At 34.5% G+C, this 23,210-nt stretch overlaps 2 protein-coding genes across 2 annotated transcripts; both read left to right on the plus strand.

Annotated features, from left to right (window-relative positions):
- Positions 1-771: 771 nt before the first annotated feature.
- On the plus strand, positions 772-5,465 carry LOC107491340 (protein DEFECTIVE IN MERISTEM SILENCING 3). Its single transcript, XM_016112184.3, has 8 exons — positions 772-1,053; positions 1,623-1,766; positions 2,016-2,130; positions 2,768-3,005; positions 3,218-3,409; positions 3,481-3,801; positions 4,349-4,574; positions 4,907-5,465. The coding sequence occupies exons 1-8, from the start codon at positions 1,039-1,041 to the stop codon at positions 4,919-4,921; spliced, it is 1,266 nt and encodes a 421-aa protein (XP_015967670.1). The 5' UTR covers positions 772-1,038; the 3' UTR covers positions 4,922-5,465.
- Positions 5,466-17,203: 11,738 nt separating this feature from the next.
- LOC107491339 (uncharacterized) lies at positions 17,204-23,010 on the plus strand. Its single transcript, XM_016112183.3, has 2 exons — positions 17,204-18,190; positions 21,936-23,010. The coding sequence occupies exons 1-2, from the start codon at positions 17,568-17,570 to the stop codon at positions 22,378-22,380; spliced, it is 1,068 nt and encodes a 355-aa protein (XP_015967669.1). The 5' UTR covers positions 17,204-17,567; the 3' UTR covers positions 22,381-23,010.
- Positions 23,011-23,210: the final 200 nt, after the last annotated feature.

The following is a 23,210-nucleotide window of genomic DNA, read 5'->3' on the forward strand; positions in this document are numbered from 1 at the left end:
GCCTAACTGGGAAAGCGACTGCAATCAAGCATGTATTAACTACAGTGAAAAATCTTGAGCTGAAAAATATTCGTATGGAATCTGGTAGCTTATCTTTAATCGAAGAGATGAAATTGAAAAACGCAACAAAAAAGAATTTAGGGGTGTTCATAAAAAAACCAATAAACTGGTTAATCGATTAAAAAAAACTTAACGAAATTTAATTTTTTTTTAAAATGGTTTATAAATTATAACCAATTTTAGAAAGTGGTTAACGGCACGAATTTTAAAAAGTGGTTAACCAATTTTGAAAAGTGCAACAAGAAGATTGATGGTGAAAAGGAGCACGAGGTTTTATCACGCGAATGCACAATAAAAGCGTGGAAGAGGGGGCTCTCTGCCGCGCCTCTAGGCTCCGGATGAGCGTTTCAGTGGCTGTGTGTGTGTGTGCCCTAAGCTCCTGACATTGATGTAGAAAAATACTAAAACAGAATACATATTTTTTCATACACGGGTTCAATCGAGCTGGATTGGGTGACCCAAGTCTTAGCTGGAACTTAATTAAAGGAATTAACCAAACTATTTTTTAAAACCTCAGGTTTCACCGAATTACAATAAAATCGGGCTAAATTAGTCCAAAGTATTTAAGTTCGGACCGAATATCGGCCTCTCTGGTCGAACCGGGCCATGAGCACCTCTACTCATCGCCATTCCTATTGGACTGTGCGGACATGCTCACAGGCCAGGTCCAAAACTAAAAGCTGCCCATACAGAATTTTTAATAGGTGGGACCAATCCGTTTGACAACCCTACGGCAACCAGAGCCGAACCAAGGAATTGGCACTGCTGAGAGCCCCAACTCTCACTCACTCTCGCAGTCTCACTCCCTCCACTTTTTTCACTCCCTGCGTGGTCCCCTTCTTCTCCCCACCTTCTCTTTAACCCTAGCCCTTCTCCACACTCTCTGTGCAGACGCCGTCCTCCTTCTTCCGTCTTCGTCCTCGTCGTCTATCACTTCTGTAGTTTCTTCACTGTCCAAGTTTGTATCTCAGTTCCAAAATGCAGATGCCTCAGGTAATTTACAAAATTGCATGCGTTAGCTGCATTGCATTTATTTGAAATTCATATGTGGGAAAAATTAGGTCATTTTTTCTTCTGCTGCTTGGTATATAGAAAAATAAAAACAACAGGGTTTCTTTTACTCCTTCCCCTTAAGAAACGGTTTTCAGAGCTTTCTTTTGACTTATAAAATTAGATGGTTTATTTCATCTTTTGTTAGTTTAAAGACATGATGAGACAAAGGCTTTGATCTTTTTTTTATAAGTTTCTAGTTTTTATGTTCTATGTCTTATGTTTTATGACCTCCTTATGACTTATGAGTTATGACTTGAACTTGATTTTATGTTTATTTGCTAAATTGCTACTATATTTGCTGCATTAATTGGATGTCTTATGACTAGATTTTAAAGTTTATTATATTTTGCAATTTTTCTGCATGTTTTTTTGTACATATATATGCATTTTTTAGGTAATCCGCTATTTCCGTCATTTTCCACAACGCCATCTGCCATAAAACAATGGCGGAGTTTTGCCGCCATCCACAATAAAAAACTATGATGCGTGATCAAGTTCTATTTGTGCAGCATCCATATCATACCAATCCTGTATCCATTCAAGGATCTTCGGCATTGGTGCCAGTGGATTTGAATGAAAACCATGTTGATTCTCACAACGATGCACAAAACGGTGGATATCAACAAGCAGAATCCCTCTTCCGACGGTCCCAGGTTGAGTAAAATTTGTAGTGTTTAATCATGCTGTTGTTGCTGCTATCATCAGCCTAGGGTAAAAATATCTATTGTTTTGTTACCCTAAACTAATTGTTTGAATGTTTATTTGGTAACTAGTTTCATCATTTATGAGAAAAAAATTATCTTAGTTTATCACAGAAGTACTGTTATGTACTGTTTGGGGATTTCAGTTGAATGATGATGATATATACTACAGACTTCCCTAAAACCTTTGAATACTTCCAGAAACTAGAGGCTGATCTACATATGTTGGGGATGAAAATTAAGCAGCACGAGGACAACCTAAATAATTTGAATGCTCAAAAGAGCAAATTGGACAATTCCATTCTTCATTTGCAAGGTACGTTTGCTCTTACTTTCTATCTGTTAAGAAGCTACTTATTACTTTTTCAATTTCATGAATAATTGTCCTGCCTTTTGTGGTGCATAATCAAATTGATGTTGTAATCTTTCACGTTGTTGAATGTCATTGCATATTCTGATGACAACGTAGCGAAGTGTCAGTGACAGTGATGTAATTGTTGGCAACAAGAGGATTCTGAAGGTTGCGCTTGTTTTGTCTGTTTATCTTAACTCCCATGTGAACCCCTTGAGCAAGAATAACCACTTATTTGATTGCATTTTTAATTGATCAAAATATTCTTACTAACAGTCATGTTTACAATTTCGCGTTCTGAAATTATGCTTTTCCCAAATTAATTCTGTATTTTTATCTTAAAAACATTAAAAAGATGCACATCACAGCTACAGAGTGCTTGTTGATTTCTAATTATACATGATGATATTAACATTATGCAGTATGATATGTTGGAGTGAAAGTTTGGTGCGTATATCTACTAGATTTGTTCCCTAGTTGTTATACTTTTTACTCCTCTGCTCAAAACCTGAAATGATCTGTTGTTTCATTTTCTTTATTAATTCTATATTGATGAAGAGAAAGTTTCAATTGTGTTATGTATCTGTTTTTCTATTCATAGTTACTAGTGGGAAATCAGAGTCTTCAAATACACTTACCATTGATAATGGGGACAGTCCCCTCCCCATCAGTAAGGAGGAGGTTAATAAACAGATATTGCAACATGAAAAATCTGCTGCGGGTATTTTGTGCCAGATCAAGACTCGTTTTAAAGCTCAGGCATCTCATCTTACACCAACTAAGGATGTTGTGGGGATTGTTGCCACACTGGGCCAAGTTGAGGATGACAATCTTAGCAGGTACTATTTGGCATAGATATTTGACTTTTGGATTGTAAATCATGCAGTTATTCCAAACTTGTGAATTGTGATAGCTTTCATGTATCTTCAGTTTCAATGACATTATCTTTGAAAAAGACAAATTTTTAAAAAGCCTTATTCATCTCTAGTTCCATTTCTATGAATGTTACACATACATGCTGGTAGTTTCATTGTGCTTATTTGGAATGCAGACTTTTCTCAGAGTATCTAGGGCTGGACACCATGCTGGCGCTTGTCTGTAGAACCATTGAAGGAATCAAGGCTCTTGAAATGCATGATAAGGACGGCATTGTAAATAAGAGTTCTGGTCTTCACGGACTAGGTGCCTCTATTGGAAGGGCTTTGGATGGTCGGTTTCTAGTGATATGTCTTGAATCTCTGAGGTATGATTACATTTACAAGTGTCTCTGAATAAGTTAGTGTTTTTATTAACCTTTTTCCTCTTTTCTTTTAGGCCTTATCCAGGTACATATATGGCTGATGATGCACAACGGAAGCTGGACATTTTAAACCCAAGATTACCCAATGGGTCATGTCCGCCTGGCTTTATTGGCTTTGCAGTGAATATGATAAACATTGATAGCTCAAACCTATTTGGTGTAACTCCCAGTGGTTATGGCCTCAGAGAAACCCTGTTTTATAATCTCTTCTCTCGTACACAAGTATATAAGACTAGGGCAGATATGGTACAAGCACTTCCTTGCATAAGTGATGGAGCTCTCTCTTTAGATGGAGGAATGATTAGGAGCTGCGGTGTATTTTACATGGGCAATAGGTATGGGGAATGAATGATAGATTTATTAAATATTAGTGTCGGAATGATTTTTGTTGAAATTTTATCCTGTTTAAATGTCTTTTTTGAAAAAATCCTAAGATGTTAAGCTGGATTAACTGTTATGAAAATAACATCATCTATAACCGAACTGAACAATCATAGTCATCTCAATCTTTCACTTGAACTGATACATTATCTTACCTGATATGAATTATAAATTCTAGCCTGTAGACATGTTCTGCCACATATGGAACCTCTAGATTATCATAGCTTTGTCAATTTAAGTATTTCTTGGTTCTTTTGATTTATATTGTGTGATCATTGATGAAAAACTGTTGTGTTTCAAGAATCAGTTTCAAAATCCTTTTTAAAGAATATGCTTCAGTTTAGCATTAATATGCTATTTTTGCTTCTACTAGACTGAAACCATGTAAAGGAATTTAGAAATCTATATCGATCTGTACCCTATAGTAAGATGTTATCCATAAATTGCCATAATTATTTATCGACTTTCTTTTATTCTTGGCGCCCTGGTGGTGGGATCCAGGGTGGATATAGATGTGAGATTCCCAAGGCCAGAAATATCAATGGGGATTGATAACTCCCTTAAACTTGAGATGCAATTAAAGGATTTGAAATCGCAGAAGGAAAATATTCTGGAAGATTTGAAAAGGGAACAGACTCTGTTGGATGTGGCAAAGGTCAATTTCCAGAAAAAGAAGAATGAGTATATCAGGTTTCTGGCAGAAAGCTCTGCAAATGCAACAACTCAGGTAACCTTTCTACCCAGTCGTTTGAAGCTTAATATAATGTAGTTGAAATTACGGAATCTGTTATTTTATCCATTCATTTTGTTTTAGCCAAGTCCAAGTTGCTTCATTTGTGGTAGAATGGTTTAATTACTTGATGGTATCTTAGGAATTTATACGATTATTGCGAGTGCTGATAGCCCTTTCTCATTTTATCTCATGTTTATTGCAAGCACATGCCGGTTTTCATATCTGAGTCACATACTTGTCCAAATGAAAAGTTCAAGGAGAGGCCTTTCAGTTGTAGCTGAGTGTGATGTAACTTACTATTTTTATCTTTAATCTAATGCACTCAGGTTGGAAGATTTTGAAATTAGCATGCAGTAAGATATGCAGAATGGGGCATGCAGCAGTAGCAACGTGTTTCAGTGCTTGAGCATTGAGCTCGGAACTTGTGCGATCAGGGTTGTGGAAGAAAGAGAATATCTCATCTCGATTTCTTAAATTGGAAGATGATGTTTTCATAGAGAAACAAGATAAGGCTTCCTCGTCTATAGCCTCCCTAGGCTAACAACCATTTTGGCATTTTCTTGAATTGTAAATCACCTGAACACGCTTACTCGTCTATAGTTCTGTACAGTGTGATTATGGGAGGTGTGAATCTTGTATATTTCTCTTTAGGATTTTACCCTTTACCATTTTGCAGTTAATCGGATTTATTATTTTGTCATAGGAAATTTCATTCTATTCCTGCAGTACCCCCCTTTTATTTGGTCGAAAGTTGAATAATTCTTGGAAGGGAAGGCTCTAAGCTTACCATAAAGCATAGCATGGCTTTTGACATTAAGGATGAGCTAAGCACATTGTTATGTGCTTCAAGCGTTTTAAACGCAAGTCAATGTTATCCCTATATAATTCCCTCATCTTTTTTTTTTTTTCCTGCTCTGTTTTTGCTTTCTAATTTTTGGAAACACAAAATAGAGAAAAAAAATGAAACAAGGGTGTGAAGAAGAAAGAAGAAATAAAAATGCAAGGAAAGAAACACAATAACATAAGATAAAAAAGTATGACAATAAAAGATATGATCTCGTGCTTAGTTTATTAGTCTATTAGTGTAGGCATGTTGTAAGAGTAATTTTAGACCAATTAATTATTAGCCAACATAATTAACTTTACTAAAAAAATAGTTTAAAATAGTGTAAATTATTAAAATAGTATTTAAAAGTTTTTGTTATTAACAAAATAACCTTTAAAAATACAAATAACAAATAAGTAATTAAGTAATTTGAAAATATATAGTAAAAAATAATAAATATTATATTTTTTTATAAGTCATAAAAAAACTTTGATATTTATCAAACAATTTATCTATTTGATTTAAATTTTTGAAAAAATATTTAAATAACTATTTAAAAGATGTACAACAAAATTTAATCTCTAAAATATTTTTTATTTTTTAAAATAATTTGGTCATTTATAATAAAATTTTTAACAAAAATTACCGTTTATACCTGTAAGCGTACACGCAGAATAATAACAGAGAAAATGAGAAATTGAGAATTTGTATTATTTATCCTTTTTACACAATGCCCTTATGTATTTATATACTGCACAACCTAGGATAAATTACACTCAATTATAGTTACATTCAAAACTCAATAAAAAAGTCCAACTTTGTAGACTAAAGCTAAGTCATACTAACTACTCTGCACCCCTTAGATTCTTACAATACTCACGAATATTTATTACGCTGACAAATTTACCTATAAAAAAAAACTCATCTTATGCCTGATGAATTCTTGAATAAAATTAACTAAACCTTAAAAATTTATTCAAAATTTTTAAATTATTCCTATTAACCCAACTTAACCTTATCTTTCCATTCTCTAACCCTTAGTTAACATCACTCTAATTTTCAACCTTTCACTGCCACTACCACCATAACTCTTCTCAATAATCAAAGCTAATAATGTCATTTATCAAATTTTACAACACCAACATCATCAACAACAATATTCTTAAGAATCAAGGTCAGAGACGGATCTAAGAATTTAAGATTGGAGAGACCGAAAATTAAAATCTTGTATAATCAAATACAATGCTATATATTTAATAATAGATATAATTATAATTAATTTTTTATTAAAAAAATTATAAATACTTGTCAAATAAAAGATAATTATAAATGTTAAAATTAATCTTAAAAAATATAAAAAAATTTTAAATTAAATAAAAAATACAAAGAATATAAATATATGTAGAGAAATTTAAATCCTAATACATAAAGAATAGTAACTCTTTTTACTATCACTACACTATTAAATTTTACTCTATACAATACATCTATTATAATAGTATATGAGCTTTTAAAATTTGTTGGGGGGCCAAGGCCACTACTTGTCCTCCTTGAGTCTATCCTGATCAAGGCTACTAGACAATCCCCAACTGCTGCCTCCTCTGCCCACAAAAACTACCATTCCACTGCTTCCTCTATGTCGAACTTCTCACATTCTCCAATCCCTCTCAAGCACGCCATTAGCATAGCTGGATCATTTTTGCCAGATTGAACATCACCGGCAACATTGCCAAAGAGAACGACGAGGAACAACAAAATGTCTTAAAGAAAAATTGTGGATTTGGTTACTTATTGTCGTCGTCTCCACTGAAGATGCCAGAGTGAAAGGCGGTTCTGTCGATGTCGGAGGCAAATGGAACAACACGGAATTATTTTTCATGGTAGATAACATGTTTTTTAACACCCTTACTATCAGAATGTCACGCTTTTATTTGTGCCACTTTGATAGCGAGGATATTATGACGACTTTTATATACTTATTAATATAACAGGAGCCTTTAAATCGAAACCATATCGCTGTTTTCTTTAAAAAACCGAAAGTTCTTTTTCTTTTTACAAACATGCATATATAAACAAATTCAATCACAATTTTCATATACATATATACACACATAAGCATACGAGACTTCTCATACAAATAACTTACAAATATTGTAAACATACATATCATTACAACTCCTATCCTTCTTTATAGAAATATAATAACAAAGGCAAGGAAAAACTATAACTAATATATAAATATACAACACAATCAGATGCATAGAAAAACTCCTTAAACTCCTCATCCGTCCTGAAATGAGAAATCTGTTGGGGTGAGAACCTAACCACACGGTCTCACCATAAGAATTTCAAAATTATCATATGAAGATATATAAAAGAAAACTGTTTTCAACCGTAGTAATCATCGCTCGTCTTATGAATCTTTCTGAAAACTAACGGTTAATTATCCGAAAATCCAAATTCATATTTTAAATTTATAAAAGCCAATCAAACATAATATCCAAAGAGTTTCACTACATACCAAATGACCATACTAACCAAACTTATGACCGATTCATCCAATCACGGCCTCCGACCCAAACATGACCCAATCCCGACCTCCAACCCAACAAATCAAATCATTCATAATTATTCTCAACATAGCAAATTCTCCAAATTACCGCAACTTACTAAATAGGGATACCTCACCCTATCACAACCTCTGGTCCAATTTCACACTAATCAATATAATAACAACTATACCACAACATTCATATCCAATTTCAATCTTACCATCATATAGCACTCACCAAACACCCAATTCACATAATCATACTAAATCACACTTCATCATCAACACACAACATTCAACACTATCCTAGGGCAATTAACCTAGGTTTTCATATAGTGTTACATAATGTTTATCTGAAATTAAGACCTGTACCTTCGTTGACGGCGGTCTCAACCTTGGAAAAACTCTTCTCCGACAACGCGACAACGCCAACCTCCACCGGTCCAAGATGCACCAAGTTTCTCACCAATGTGATCCTTGACTCAATTCCACACTGAATTTACACTAAATTCAATCCAAACAAGTTCTATTCCATCTAATCACAAAATTTTCACATAATTCAACCTAGGTTTTTGCATATAGAGGGAAAAACTGGGGGATTAAGGTTCCTTATCTTGTCTCACACAACCTTACGTTGAAACTTTTAAAACTCAAGATTGAACCTCTCCAAAACATCAAAAATAGAAATCTTTTAACAGCTCAACCCAAAAATGCGAATTAGAAGAGAAACAAAAAATAAGGAAATAATTTCAAAGGCTTTACCATAATTCTTAGATAGAATTGAAAAGAATATGGAGAGCAATGTGTGGCCGCAAACGACTCGTCAATCGGCGCTACGATTCGGAAGTTATAAGGATTTGAAGTTTGTGATGAATAGTATCAAAAGAGGGCTATGGCACTCTTCCTTCTCTCTTGTGCTGAATGTGTGTGTTAATGAGGGAGAAGAGTGCTGAATTTCTTGTTAAGCGAGGGCTTTTGTATCTTGGGTTTGGGCTTTGGGTCCAACATGGGTTCGTTTGGTGATTTTAGGTCCGTTGGCTCTATCTTGGGTTAAAACCTTTCAGATAAGTGGCTGGTTTTCTATTCTAAATCTTTTTCTGACATTTTTATAGTTTTAATATCCTCACACACAGTATTGAACATATTTAAGCCGGTACAACTAATGCTAACGCTCGTACACATTTCTGCAATAATTATATAATGTTTATCTGGGTTTTACATCCTATCCACCTTAATAGAAATTTTATCCTCAAACTTTTGACCGCGAAAAGAAAATAGGTGAGGGTGGTTCTTCTTTACCTCCACGTATCGTTCATCAACCTTTTGTTAACCTTTAAAACAACTTTGTATCCCACAACTCCCATATTCACGAAGCGTCTTGCTCCTAACAACATCAACTAGAATCGAGATTCACTTTAAAATTTCAAGGTCTCATCTTAAATTTTAGTCCATACTCAAACCTGGTTAGGTTATCAAGGTGACTCATCCATCAAAATCCCCCGTCGCCAAACCGTCCAGCTGCCACCATGCGTCGCCATCATCGTCGAGGAAAGGGAGGGAGAACAAACACGAGAAGAGGAAAAAGAGGATGACGCAGCAGTGGTAAGGAGCGCTATCATTGTTGCTGTCGTAGGAGAGCCCAGGTGACAGAGAGGAGACGCGAGCTTGGAACCTCAACGAGCTGGAGGAGATGTCTTCGCACCTTGCCATTGCTGTTCGTGCTAGTCGCTGTCGTTCGTCGCTGTCATGCCTCCACTGCCGCCGTCAGGTCTGCCGTTCTACCCCCTGGAATTGTTCTACAGGTTCTCCATTCTGTGGTTTTTCTTTAAGTACAGTAAGTTATTTTGCTCTGAAAATCCTTTTAGTCGTTGTTTTGTTATATATTACTGAGATTTTTGCGGCGTTATTGCCATAGGGTTGAGTTTTAGTTCTTGCATATCGTGTTTGGAGTTGCTATTGTTCTTGCGAATAACGTTTTATAGCGTTTGGATTTCAACTATTTGAGGTAGGGGCTGGGGGCTTTTTTTTAAACTCAGTTTATCTACAAGAATTGTTATAACTTGTTATCGATACAAAAATATATTTTTGTGATTTTTGCAAGTCTTATGGATTGAACTAAACTGTTTCAATTAATGTGATTGTTTACTTGTTTGATCTATTGACTGATTGAGAAGGCTGTATATTCTAATTTGTTGATTGATTTTGTTCAGTTGGTGGTTGTTGAATTGGTTTTCTTAAATTAATGAAAATGATTGGTTGTTGTAATTCTTAGTTATGTTGATTTTTTTGTTTTGGACGCTAGATTGCAATTGGTTTGATAATATATATTTGTAAGTTATTTGGAAATTATTAGTGTTGAAAATTCTGATTGAGTTGAATAATTCTGGGTTGAATGTGATTTTGGGTCGACATAGATTTAGATTTAAAGTGTGAATTTATAAAAAAAAGGAAACCCTAAGGGTGGTAAAGTCTATTTTTAAGGGAGGTTTTGTCCGAGCTTTTGTATAAATGCACAAAAAGGTGATTTTGGATAATATTAAATGTTGAATGAAAATAATCGAAAGGTCTTGTAAAGTTTGAAATGATCAAGTGATTTTTCTTTGGTTTCAATAGAAGATTTGAAAGGAAGCTAATTTTGATTGAAATAAAAAGTGGTTTGACTTCAAAGAAAATGATTTGATATTTGAAAATGATTTGATATTTGGAAACGATTTGATTAACGAAAATGATTTGATATTTGAAAATAGTTGAGAAGGGTTTGAGGAATGTTTGGATGGGACACGTGAAGGATGGCAAAGTCCGAATTTTAGAGAAGATGATATTTTTATGAGAATTTAGAAATTTTATTTTGGTTAATTTGATTGAAGAATTATTTTATTTGATTTTGATTTAACTAAGGAAAAGAGTATAGTTTTGGGTATCTTTATCAAACTTTAAAGTAATCTTAAAGAATAAATGATTATGTTGTTTTAGTTAAGATTTTGATTTGCAAACAGGATAATTTTTTAGTCTTTTAAAGGAGGTTCATATTTGAAAAAGTTTTAAAGTTAGTTTTGAAAAAACTTGGTTAATTTAAAAATGTGTTTCATTTGATTAATTTTAATTAAAGAGGTTATGTTTTGAAAAATTTTAGTGAATTTAAAGTATTTAAGTTCGATTGGCAAACTGGAATGAACTCTGAGACTTTGGAAAGGCTTGAAATTTGAGAATGGAGTTGAAATCAATTTTGATTCTGATTTGGTTATATTTGATGTGATTATATAGAATTGTGGAGTTGAGTATGATCTGATTATGATTACGTTAATAATGAGATTATGATTAAAGATATGATTGGTAAAATTGATGGATTTAAATTATGATTATGATTGAATGAGGTAAATACTTGAGACTTGAAACACCTGGGTAGGATGCAAGAGTTGTGGTTTAGTTTCATTTGTTTCAGGTTGAGATTTTTAAACACCCGTCTGGATAAGACGTAAGGGTTAAGGTTTGTCCCACTTGTGTTTAATCTTTATATAATTTTTCACATTTTTAAAATCCTTTTTCCTATAAAACAGTAGAGCAATTACCTTAAGATTCATGACATAAAATTGATAGCTTAATAATGTATAATGTCCTACTAGTTTACATTTTTTTTTAGGAAATGATATTTTATTATTTTTAATTTTGTTAACTTAAATATATTTTATCGCTTATATTCTATTAAGCTTGACATTAGTTTAATTATCTAAATGAGTATTTTTATCATAATGCAAACGAATTATTTTTTAATTAGGCACTATATCCTAGGGTTAAAAGTGAGCCAAGCACTATATCCCAGAGGCGTGGCAAAAAGGCAACATCCCACTTGGATGTGTCGAATTGGCAGTTAAACTGACAAGTGATATCACAGCCAATAGGACAGACATTCATCATATGTATTCTCTATGTGTTTGTTTGCTTTAATTAATTGCGTTATGCTTAAATGAATAATATGCCTAATTACTAAATGAATGACTTGATATATATGAACTCTTCTTGTGTTTTAATTGTTTACATTACTTGTGTTTTGTTGGGATTGAGGAAGTTCGGTAGGTGGTGACGATGGAATCACGTGGAGGATAAGTTGGCGAAGGCTGTGGGACAGCGTGATGTTTATTAGTTAGAAAATCCTTAAATTTAGATAACCCTTTAAAGGCTTTAAAGTATCTTTATAAGTTTTGAATCTTTATGCTTGTGCAAAGTTCTAGAATTGTCTTTGGCTTTCTAGAACCTTATATCTTATCTATTGGGTACTGTTACCATAATGAGAACTTCCGGTTCTCATATCATATTTTGTTGTTATTTTTCAGATGCAGGTCGCAACCTACCTCGATGAGTTTGTGGTTGGTGACAGAGCGGAGGATGGCTTAACTTTACTTTTGTTTTATTTTGTTGTAGTATCTCTCCTCTTTTGTATATGGTTGACTTAGAGACTTTTGTACTTGAAAACTTTGAGAGATAGGACATAGCTTTTTTTTATCAAAACTTTGTTGTATATTTTGTTTAACTAGCCAGTCTAAACTCTACGGGTTGTGGCTAGTCCCCTTTTGAATATTGTATATATATGACTTGCTTATTTTATCTACTACCTTGTGTATTTTGGAGTTGTTTACAAGGTTTTATATATTATGTTTTGTTATTTTTGTGCCAACGCACTTTAGTTATCGTGTGTGAATGCTTTGCGCTTTGTATCTCTGTATTATACATCTTTGGTTATCTTTTCCTTCATCTGATTTCTAGTCTTAATATTTCTTGGTTATATACTATGGTATGAAGTTTTAGAACTATCGTAATGCGTTATCGTCCTTTGCCTTTACGGCTAAAGGTAAGGATTATGGTGATAGGATGTTACACTAAGGACTTCGACTTCAAAGTCGAAAAAGAGAAGACTAATATCTAGCTTCGTAAAAAAAATCATACATGTAAATAAAGTGACGCTCCGACCTATCAAGTCGGAAAAAACAGACCCTCTCCTTAGGGTCGACAATCACAATCTCATAATTTCTCTCATCCTCCCAACTTAGAGATAATTTATGTTGCCTACGAAAGGTCTCAGCATACTCATTATCGATAACGGAAACATGAGTAAGAACAGAGATATCTACTCAAGTCAAGTCGGACGGGACTTTAAAGGATATGTTGTGAATTTTTGAATGAGACATAAAGGCTATACCTACAATACAACAAAAGAAGATCATCACAACAAAGTCGAAAAGTCGGGTGGAATAACCAAAGCATTTAGGCAGCCATCCTCAGCAAGAAAGAAGACAGCCATGGTTTTAACCTCTCTTCTAAATCAGCCACGCAAACTATATTGTAAAGATAAAAATGGCGCTGTACTCACATAGACATCACCATTTGGGGGCAACACAGGAAAAACACTCCACTCAAATTCACAGTAACAATAACAACCGAAAATTCAAGCAAAGAAAGCACATCCTTAAGAATGATTTTCAATATACAAAAAAGAACCCTTAAACATACAAAGAATTATCTCCAACCCTCTAGTAATAAAAATTATTTCAAACCAAAGGGATACACCCAGAACACAAGACACACAGTAAAGAAAGTTCAAAAGTTAAAGGGACCAACCTTGAAGGAGCGCGAGGCGGAAAGAGTACGCGAAAGCAGCAAAAACACGAAGCAAAAATTTAGAGTTGAGAAATCTTGAAATGTTGAGACAAATAAAATGAAGAATCTGGAGAAAGAAGAGGGAGGGCAAGAACATTTCAGAAGAAGTGAAAAAAGAAGAAAGAGAAAAAGTTTGGATATTTATAAAATACTAGGGGCAAAGGAGTCATTTTACACCCCTCATTAATGGGGCATGGTTACCAATGTAACCATACAGTAACGTGCCTTGCATTTTAAATCACGTCGAGCACCCGACCTCGCTCTAAGGAAGGCAGCTTGCCCGATCTAGTATTCTAACCTTCAAAAAATTAGTCTGACCTACAAATGCTTGAATCCGAGCTAGGAAAAGTTCGAACTCAAGTAGGGGCACTATTCATACCCTAGCCTAAAAATGGCCAGGGACAAAATAAATAAAGGTCCATTCAAGAGACTTGGCCTCATCTACACTCATCTGACCTCATAGAGGTCGGGCGCAATAATAGTAGTCCCACTCTGATCTACTTATCTAAATAAGTAATTAACTCTTAAGATATCTACCATTTATCCAAAAAGAAAATCTCAACAATTTTCTTACAAAAAGAAAAACGGTTATCCATCATTAAAGGTGGAACTACTCTAAAAGGTAGTTATCTACTTTACTATAATTATACTACCATCTTCAGGTATATTTAGGGACCAATCTACTAAAAAGCCTGCTTTGAACATTTGCTAACTTAAGCATAGGAATCCCCTACAGGTACCATCCCTACCTTCTCACGAGAAACTCGGACGACGGCACCTCGACACTAATACAAGTCAGACGTTGTCACAAAAGGAGTTTGGACCTCGCGTCCAGGTCCAAATACCACCCAGTTTCAAGTATCTCTCGAAACAGGTACCAACTAACTCTAGCCAACTACAATGTAAGCCACAACAAAAGGTCCAATAAGACAAAAAAATATCTGATAACCTTATCCAAATCTAACCTTATTTTCATTTTTCAATATTACTCACCCAAATTAAAAAAAAAAACCGCACAAATTTTTAAACTTCCAAAATTATTTTAAAAATTTTTAATAAAAAAATCCGAAACATAATAAAAAAATTAAAAACTTAACAGAAACAAGATATCCATTTTTTTAAAAAAAATTCTAATAAAAGGAACATCCAAAACTTAAGAAAAAACATCTAAAATTATTACAAAAATCATCCAAAATCTAAAAAGAAGAAGCATCCAAAACATAAGAAAAAAATTTGAACTTAAGAAAAAGAAACATCCAAAATTGGTAAAAAGAAACATCTGAATCACAAGAAAAAACCAAAACTTAGGAAAAAAAAACATCTAAAAACAGAAAAAATATCCGAAATTAAGAGAAAAATTCAAAACTAGTAAAAATAATTATTCAAAATTAAGAAGAAGATGATGACCCAGGAGGAGCTCTCAGGACCAATTGTGTTGAGGATAAATTGCAGGTTGAGTTGCGCATCGCGGCATGAGGAACAGTCGCACCAAGAGAGGTGGCTATATGCGATGGAAGTCTGGAGAGAGAGCCAACTCGCACGACGAAAGTGGTGTACCGAAGACACGATGGTGATGCAATGAGTGGGAGGAGGCCAACGTCAACACTCCGACAAATAAGAGGATGTGCGGGAAAGAGAAGGCAAAAGTCCGTAGAATTAATGGTTTGTGACTTAGAGTTATATGACACGGAAATAGAAAGGATACAAAACTAAATTTTTAAATTGAGTAAATTCTTATAATGGTCCCTGAGATCCAGGTCGTTGCCCAATGTGATCCTTGATATTCCAATTGCACCATTGTAACCCTTCAGATATGGCTCCAGGCACCATAGTAGTCCCTAAATATCTTTTCGGTGATGAGTCATCACCGACACTCTGATGTGTCACGAAGTTGCCACGTTGCAGAGAGCCAAAACGTTGGCATTTTGGTTTGGCATCCCATTTTGTTAAAAACGTCGTTGTTCTAGTCAAAATGAAACTGTTAAACGAGTTTGATCACTCTCCCTTCACTCGTCTTCTCCACTTCCTCAGTCAGTCTTCTTCTTTTTCTTCTTCTTCTTCCTCTTATCCTCATCAATGTCGCTACCGTAGGATTCTGTTAATGAGATTAAAATTCTTGCATCTAAAAGACATTAAAATCAGGTTTTACTTCGTCATTCTTCTCCTCCTGTATCATAAACAAGAGGTTTTGCCGTTAGTAAAGATAAATTTTTATTTATTCTTTTTTTATAAGATTTTTCTTTATGCTTGTGTTGTAAGTGTGGTTGGTGTTATCTACCTTTTTTATGTTATTATAGTTCTAGGATTTGATTAGGTTGGGATTTTATGAGGATGCTCTATTTGATTATGATATTGTGTTATTGTCTTTTTTTTGAACGGACAACATTCATTGTTAACGAAAGTTTATCAAATTTACATTTGGTTGATTTGAGTTTAGGATAATAATGAGTTATAACTAGTGGAGGGTTTACCTACATTTCTTATTGTTCAATTAAAAATCCTCTGTGGAAGAGCTAATATTCTTTTGGGATCAAATTTATTCTGTGTCTTTAAAATTTTGCTACTTGAAACCAAAATGCTTGATCAATTCTTCGCATCTTTTGTTTTGTGGAAGATATTGCTTGATTTCAATGTCCGAATTTTTACAGAACTCTAACATTTGATTTTATTGGTCCTGTACTAAATAAAGTGATTATATCCTGCAAATAGTTAGTGTAAATAAGATAAAAAAATTTGTTTGTGTATATATATTATTCTTTTTATCGTTTTTTTTATTAAATAGTTAATGTAAATAGGATAGAAAAATTTATTTGTGTTTATAGTAATTGTTAAGTAATGATTTTTGAAAAATTTTTTTTAAATAAGAGAGATGTTGAATATTATGTTTCATCACGGAGGTGATTTCAAAAAAAATAAAAAAAGAACATGTAAGTATGGATCATCATGTAAATATCATCATCCATGGAATAGGGTCTTCAATCTTATGTGCTTCCTTTCTTTTTTTTTTTATCCGAACAGGGTTGGAACAGCTACATGATTAGTTCAACCTTTTGAATATCTTGCTTATATTCCGGCACTCTCGATTTTTTGTTCATATTTTGCGTTCTGATCCAATGACCACTGGACGTGAATGAATAGCATATGTTTTCACCACTCATTATGAATATTAACTTTTAGCTCCAGAAATAACAAGAATAATGAGAAGAGAAAGATGAATAAAAGAAAGAATGAGAATTTAGGATTAAATATAAAGAGAGGATCACATTTAGTATAAATTAGAATTGTGTCAGCTCAACTAGCTATTGACATCATCCAACTTAACAAAATGAGACGACGTTAGCATCTTGATGATGATTTATCACTGAAAAGATATTTAGGAACTACTATAATATCTAAAATTGTATTTAAAAAATTATAATAGTGTAATTAAATTCTTAAAGACCACATTAAATAACTACCTAAATCTTAAAGACCATTATAAAAATTTACTCTTTTAAATTTTAAAATCAAAATCAAAACAAAAATTGACAGTGACAGAGTTGGCTAACCTTAGCTAACCTCTTAGTTAGTTCCTAAATTTTCTGTTATGGAATATAGAACAGATCTTAGGGTAAAAGAGAAGAGAGAGAAATCCGGGTAGGGTCATTATGGCAGGGGTGAGGTGACCCACATAAAATTTCGATTTCCGACTTCCCGTCCCAGTAATCATCCATCACAATCTTCATCGTGCTCCCCCACTCCTAACCGTCGGATTTAAACCCACCAAAAAGAACGCCTTTTTCCGTTACCCTCACTCGTAACCATCAGATCCAGGCCACCACCGTCACCGTAACTACCCATTCCAAAGAAAAAGGGAAAAAAAAAAAATAAAGAGCCTGAAAATTTTGATTGCATGTGAGGGAGGGAGTGAGTGTGAGAGAGACAAAGAGAACAAGAGGAGGAGGACGAAGAAGAGCGAATGGGCATGGATTACTACAACATTTTGAAAGTGAACCGAAACGCGAGTGACGAGGACCTGAAGAAAGCGTACAAGAGACTCGCAATGATCTGGCACCCCGACAAGAACCCCCTCAACAAGTCCGAAGCTGAGGCCAAATTCAAACGTATCTCCGAAGCATACGATGTTCTCAGCGACCCTCAGAAGCGTCAGATCTACGATCTCTACGGCGAGGAGGCTCTCAAGTCCGGTCAGTTCCCCCCGCCTCCGCCGTCGTCGTCGTCGTCATCATCTTCCTACTATTCTTCTTCCTCTTCTTCGCGCCCTTATCAGAACGGCAGCGCACACCACCACCAGCGCCAGAACCCTGGCACGTCGTCGTCATCCTTTCGGTTTAATCCCCGCGATGCTGACGACATTTACGCCGAGATCTTCGGCAGCGAAGGGGGTGACGTGGGCAGCAGTGGGGCGAGGGGAGGTGGTGGCGCGCGGAGGGATGCGTTCTTTAAGACGTCGAATGGGTTCGCCGGGGCGGCGAGGAAGGCTGCTGCTGTCGAGAACGTGCTGCCGTGTAGCTTGGAGGAACTATACAAGGGAATCAAGAAGAAGATGAAGATCTCCAGAACAGTCTGTGATACTTTTGGGTAAATATGAACCAGTTTCGAACCCTAACCCTAACCGTAACGTAACATGAAGTACATTTATTTTATGAAGTGCTTTTTTAGTTTATGAAATTTGAAGAAAAAACAAAAAGACAGAATAAGAAAATAATCAGAAGCAGACAGATAGTTACATTTGCTTTCTTCTCTCTTTTATTTTAAATTGTCTCTTCGTTTTTGAAGATGTGTATGCAAATGCAATCATATATGTCTGACAATTTAATTAGTTATTCTAATAGAGCCTCTTCTTTTTTTAGTCAAACAATGCTATATGCTGTTTTGAACTAAATAGGCAGCAAAGGTGTGGTTGGTTGTGTGGGTGAGGGTGAAAATACAGACCAAATTATACTAACTTTCAAGGTAGAGTGAAATTGAAATACATAATTTATTCTATATTTCAAATTTCCACCTACTCTATCTATAGGTCCTAAGTTTCGTTTCCTTGGTCTATGAGAGAGTTCTAGTTTCCCTACTTAAACTTCTAGTTGCATAACAGTGATCTTGAAGTCGAATCCTTGATTCATAGGTAGACAGGAAATGATGTCTTTTTAGTCTCTGACAATAAATGATTTCCATTTCCCTTCATTTTTTTTAATCTGTTGTAGTGGAATGTTTTACTAGTAGAGTGGTTGATCCCCTATATCTAAGGCATAGGATTTGTGGCTTTTGTTAACAATTTCAGATTTGATGCAGGATAATGTGGCTTAAGAAATGAACCTTTAGGGTATTGTTAAGCATCAATCACCCAGGATTGTTGGGATATGCATATGAAAGTTAAATATGTGAAAAATTAATCTTTGCAGTGAATGTTATTAGGTTATCAATTTTCTCAACCAAGAAGAACAATTGTATAAGTAATTTTTTTTATTAGATAAACTAATCTCATGGCTTTGTCTTATTTTGTTTCTAATTTAACACAACAATCTTCCTTAAAAGACTGAATTGGTATTCAAACAAATGGATGGCATTCATAATTCACAAGTGTAACTTAACCTAGTTGTGTTTGCTGACATCTTCGGATCTTGGAAGTGTTAGTTTGTTGTGCTTCATACTTATTATCTTCATAGTGCCAAAATGACAGTGTACTTGGTGGGGAAAAGGCAGTAGCTAGTGGGATATAGCTTTGACATTTATGAGTTGTACTTAGTTAAGAGGGAATGTACACTTTGCACTTGTGTGGCTGAACTTAATTGTATAATGCATTGGAGGCGAACATATATGGTTGTGAATCCATTGCATACGCATCTTGATTTGAATCTTCCATTTTAGCGGTCACTTTAGAGGATGAACCTTTTGTTTCCCCACTTGGATATCAAGAATAATTTTATTAGCCTCTACATTTGCAGCATCCCCCACTGTTACAGTGTTACCTAGTCTTGTGAAAGATACAATTTAAAATGACACACCTCTGAGGATGTGGAATCAAATGATTAATATATCAAACTCTTGATTTGAAGAATATATCTGAACATAGCTGAGTTGAGCATGTTAAATAGTAAATTTGCTAGCAATTATGAGTTTTGGCCTTTTATAATATTGAGGATCTTACTGGCATTTCCCCTGGCTATTTGGACATTCTAAGACCAGCAATTGGCTAAGAAATTCTTTTCTGCTTGTCCTGTCTGGAAATTTCCTTTCATTATTAAAAGTGGTATTAAATTTAAATTAAATTAAATTGATCTCTCTTATATTTGCCATTAGGAAAATCTAAATCATGTTATTCTTCCGTTAGATAATTTATGTTCATTTTCTTGATCTGAAGATTTTGGTGGCCTTGGCTTTCTAGGAAGGTAAATGTTTACCCTGCTTTTTTTTTATTTTTTGGAATTTATATATATGGAATTTTTATAATATTTAAAATCACATTGCATATGCTTACTCAGGGATAACTTGTTGACCGTTTTTTACTTTTGGTTGATATGTTTTGATTAATGATTATAGAAATCCCACTTTGCTTTCACTTTGTTTTCTGTTTTCAAAATTATGTCAAATAATGAGAAAAAGATAAATCGATCCCTGACTTTTTGGTCCACGAACATTTAAGTCCCTGAGGATCTAAAAATACATTTAAGTCTCGGACCTCTTCAAAATCTCGGACCTCTTCAAAATCTAGACACATCGATCCCTGGGTCTAATTTGTCCCATTTTAAAAACTCTCTCATATGTGCATCCGTATCAACCAGGTCAGTATAATGGGAGTTATGTTTGATTTTTCTGTTGGGTCTGACAGACCCAGGTGAACATGAGGGATTGATGTCTAGGTTTTGAAAAGGTCAGAGACTTAAATGTATTTTTAAATCCTTGAGGACTTAAATGTCCTCGGATCAAAATGTCAAGGGCCTATTTGCCCTTTTCTCTCAAAGAATTGTTGAAAATCAAAGTAATTTTGAAAGCAGGATAGGAAAAGAGAAGAGAAAGCGTTATTTCTGAAATCATTAATGGAAACATGTTAATTGGAAATGAAAATGGAAATCCAACCAAACTGCCTGTAATTATATGTATTGTTATCTCCTTCTTGTGATAGGTGTGATGATGCTGTGTGTATACTAGTCATCCTGCAATTTTTGACCAAAAGAAAGAAAGAAAATAGTCATCCTGCTATAAAATTTGATTTGCTTGACAGATGATTTGCCTTTTGTAACAAGTCTACTTCAAATTAAATTTGTTTTGGCATAACTATTGTAGATTTTGATTGAGAAACCTGAAAAGTAGGGGTCGAAATAGATAAACATGATGGTATGGGTGTTATGCAGCTAAGTATAGAAGCCCATTATGAGGTTGTCATTGAATGGATGACGAGAATGACAACTAGATTAGTTCAGTTGGGGATTTAGATTATAAATAAATAAAATGACATGGGTTAAGGTCTTTAATAGTCTTTTCTGCAATGATAAGATTGTTTGTGCACCCTGTTGGTTATGGATTCAATATCATAAGTAACAGACAGCCTATTTATCTGTTCTCAAAAACTGACAATTGTGGACCCTCATGCAGTATGTTCATGCTGTTTGTGGCCGAAGTTGTGGTACCTCTTCTAGAGTTCTGTATCATGCTCTATACTGGTCTTGGGAAATATTGAACCATATATAATTTGTTGTTGTCAAGATAATTTCAGTTAAATAAAAAAAAATGTGCTTGAGTATAAATTTTGGAATTTAATTCTGAGATGCTGTTAGTGGAAAAGTGTCTTGTACATTTATCCAATTATGTACTGCCGTGTTATTAAAAATAGTTGACTTAGTAGGTTCTTGGGGAGAGAGAGAGAGAGAGAGAGAGAGAGAAATGAGATTGTATATGAGAGAGAAGAGAATTAGAGTCATTTAGCTTAGAAATTAGGCCGAACAAAACCCAGACGAGATAATAGTCTCTCAAATGCAACTTGTATCTTCCTTTTCTTATATTTCTTACATCCCACTAGTCATTTTCAGAGGCAAGAATGATATTGAGACATCAATGTATCATTCAGCCCCTCTGCCTCTCTTCCATCTTCCTGTATTCTCTAATCTATCCTTCTGCATTATCTACTATAATACTCTATATTCTGCTTTATTCTTTGTATTATCTGTTTAGTTTAGGTGCATTGGTACTAGTATCTTACACTTTGCCTTGTTATACTAATTGCATGATCATGTCTTCAGAAAAGAAAAAAATTCTGCTGTGGTTCTTTTACACCTAGTTGAGTTGATTTCTATATTTGTTTGCTATTTTGACACAAGCAATTCTATTTCAGAAAGCTCCGGAATGTGGAGGAGATTTTGACAATCGAGATAAAACCTGGATGGAAGAAAGGAACAAAGGTTACTTTCCCGGAGAAGGGTAACCAGGAGCCAGGTGTCATCCCAGCCGATCTTGTTTTTGTGATAGATGAGAAACCACACATTCTATATAGAAGGGATGGTAATGACTTGGTGATACACCAGGAGATATCACTTTTGGAGGCTCTTACAGGTAAAACTTTGGACTTGACAACTTTGGATGGAAGGAGTCTAATGATCCCACTCACAGATATTATTAAACCTGGTGCTGAGGTTGTTGTCCCTAATGAAGGAATGCCCATATCGAAAGAACCTGGGAAAAAGGGGAATTTGAGAATTAAGCTTGATGTCAAGTATCCTTCAAGGCTAACTCCAGAGCAGAAATCTGATCTCAGGAGAGTATTGGGTGGAGTCTCATAGTCTTGGTATATCTTAGTGATGTGGAGTGTGGTGTTTAGCGACATGTAAATATATTTATGTTAGGCCTGATTGGTTTCTGCTTGCATTGAATGCTTTCCTTTTCAGTGTGCTCTATTTTCAAAATTTTGTGAAAGAAAAACTAGAAATAGTGAAAACAACTAAATCTTGTTGTCACTGTTTCTAAAATCTTGAAAATATAAAATATTGAAAATGGAAAGAAATTGAATAGGCATGTTTGGGTGCTATATGGTGGATGTGAATAACAAGAAATGGAATACTCTACAGGGGTAAAATAGGAGTATTAAGGGGCTGGGTATAGGGTGGGTTCATACTTTAACTTTTGGATTTTTGGCTGAGTAGGAAACATAATGTCTCGTGGATTAATGAGTGGCTTGGTAGGTAGGATAAATTCTATTGGGTTGACTTTTAACAAAATCAACTTGTTTTGCTTTTTGATTAAACTCGTGTCAAGATTATAGAATCATAGGATCACTTTTTAGTCATGTATCGAAAGCTGTATATATTGTTGATTCTTGAGCCACCCCCTCCCCTCCCCTCGTTTTTATGTTTTATTTATTTTTTGTGGCAGGGGGTGACTCATTATGAGTTGAATTTATTTATTTCTGTTTATTGCTACGTTTTCAGTTTTATCATTATGGCTTTTTATGTTATCTATTTGTATTAACATTTTCTAATTGTGGTATTAAGTCTGCATCTAGATATTAATGTTGAAACAAAAAACAGAGATAAAGAAGAGATAGATATTTTCTGTCTTCATTTTCATAAATTTATTATATTAACCGTTAATTAGGGCTATTAAGTGTGTATTG

Source organism: Arachis duranensis, chromosome 5 (assembly GCF_000817695.3).
Source record: "Arachis duranensis cultivar V14167 chromosome 5, aradu.V14167.gnm2.J7QH, whole genome shotgun sequence".
NCBI classification, from domain to species: Eukaryota; Viridiplantae; Streptophyta; class Magnoliopsida; order Fabales; family Fabaceae; genus Arachis; species Arachis duranensis.

Coding starts and splice junctions, on each gene's coding strand:
- LOC107491340 (XM_016112184.3), top strand. Junction 2,131..2,767: donor TTCCATTCTTCATTTGCAAG/GTACGTTTGCTC, acceptor TTCTATTCATAG/TTACTAGTGGGAAATCAGAG. Junction 3,006..3,217: donor GAGGATGACAATCTTAGCAG/GTACTATTTGGC, acceptor TTTGGAATGCAG/ACTTTTCTCAGAGTATCTAG.
- LOC107491339 (XM_016112183.3), top strand. CDS start 17,568: ATGGGCATGGATTACTACAACATTTTGAAAGTGAACCGAAACGCGAGT. Junction 18,191..21,935: donor ACAGTCTGTGATACTTTTGG/GTAAATATGAAC, acceptor ATTCTATTTCAG/AAAGCTCCGGAATGTGGAGG.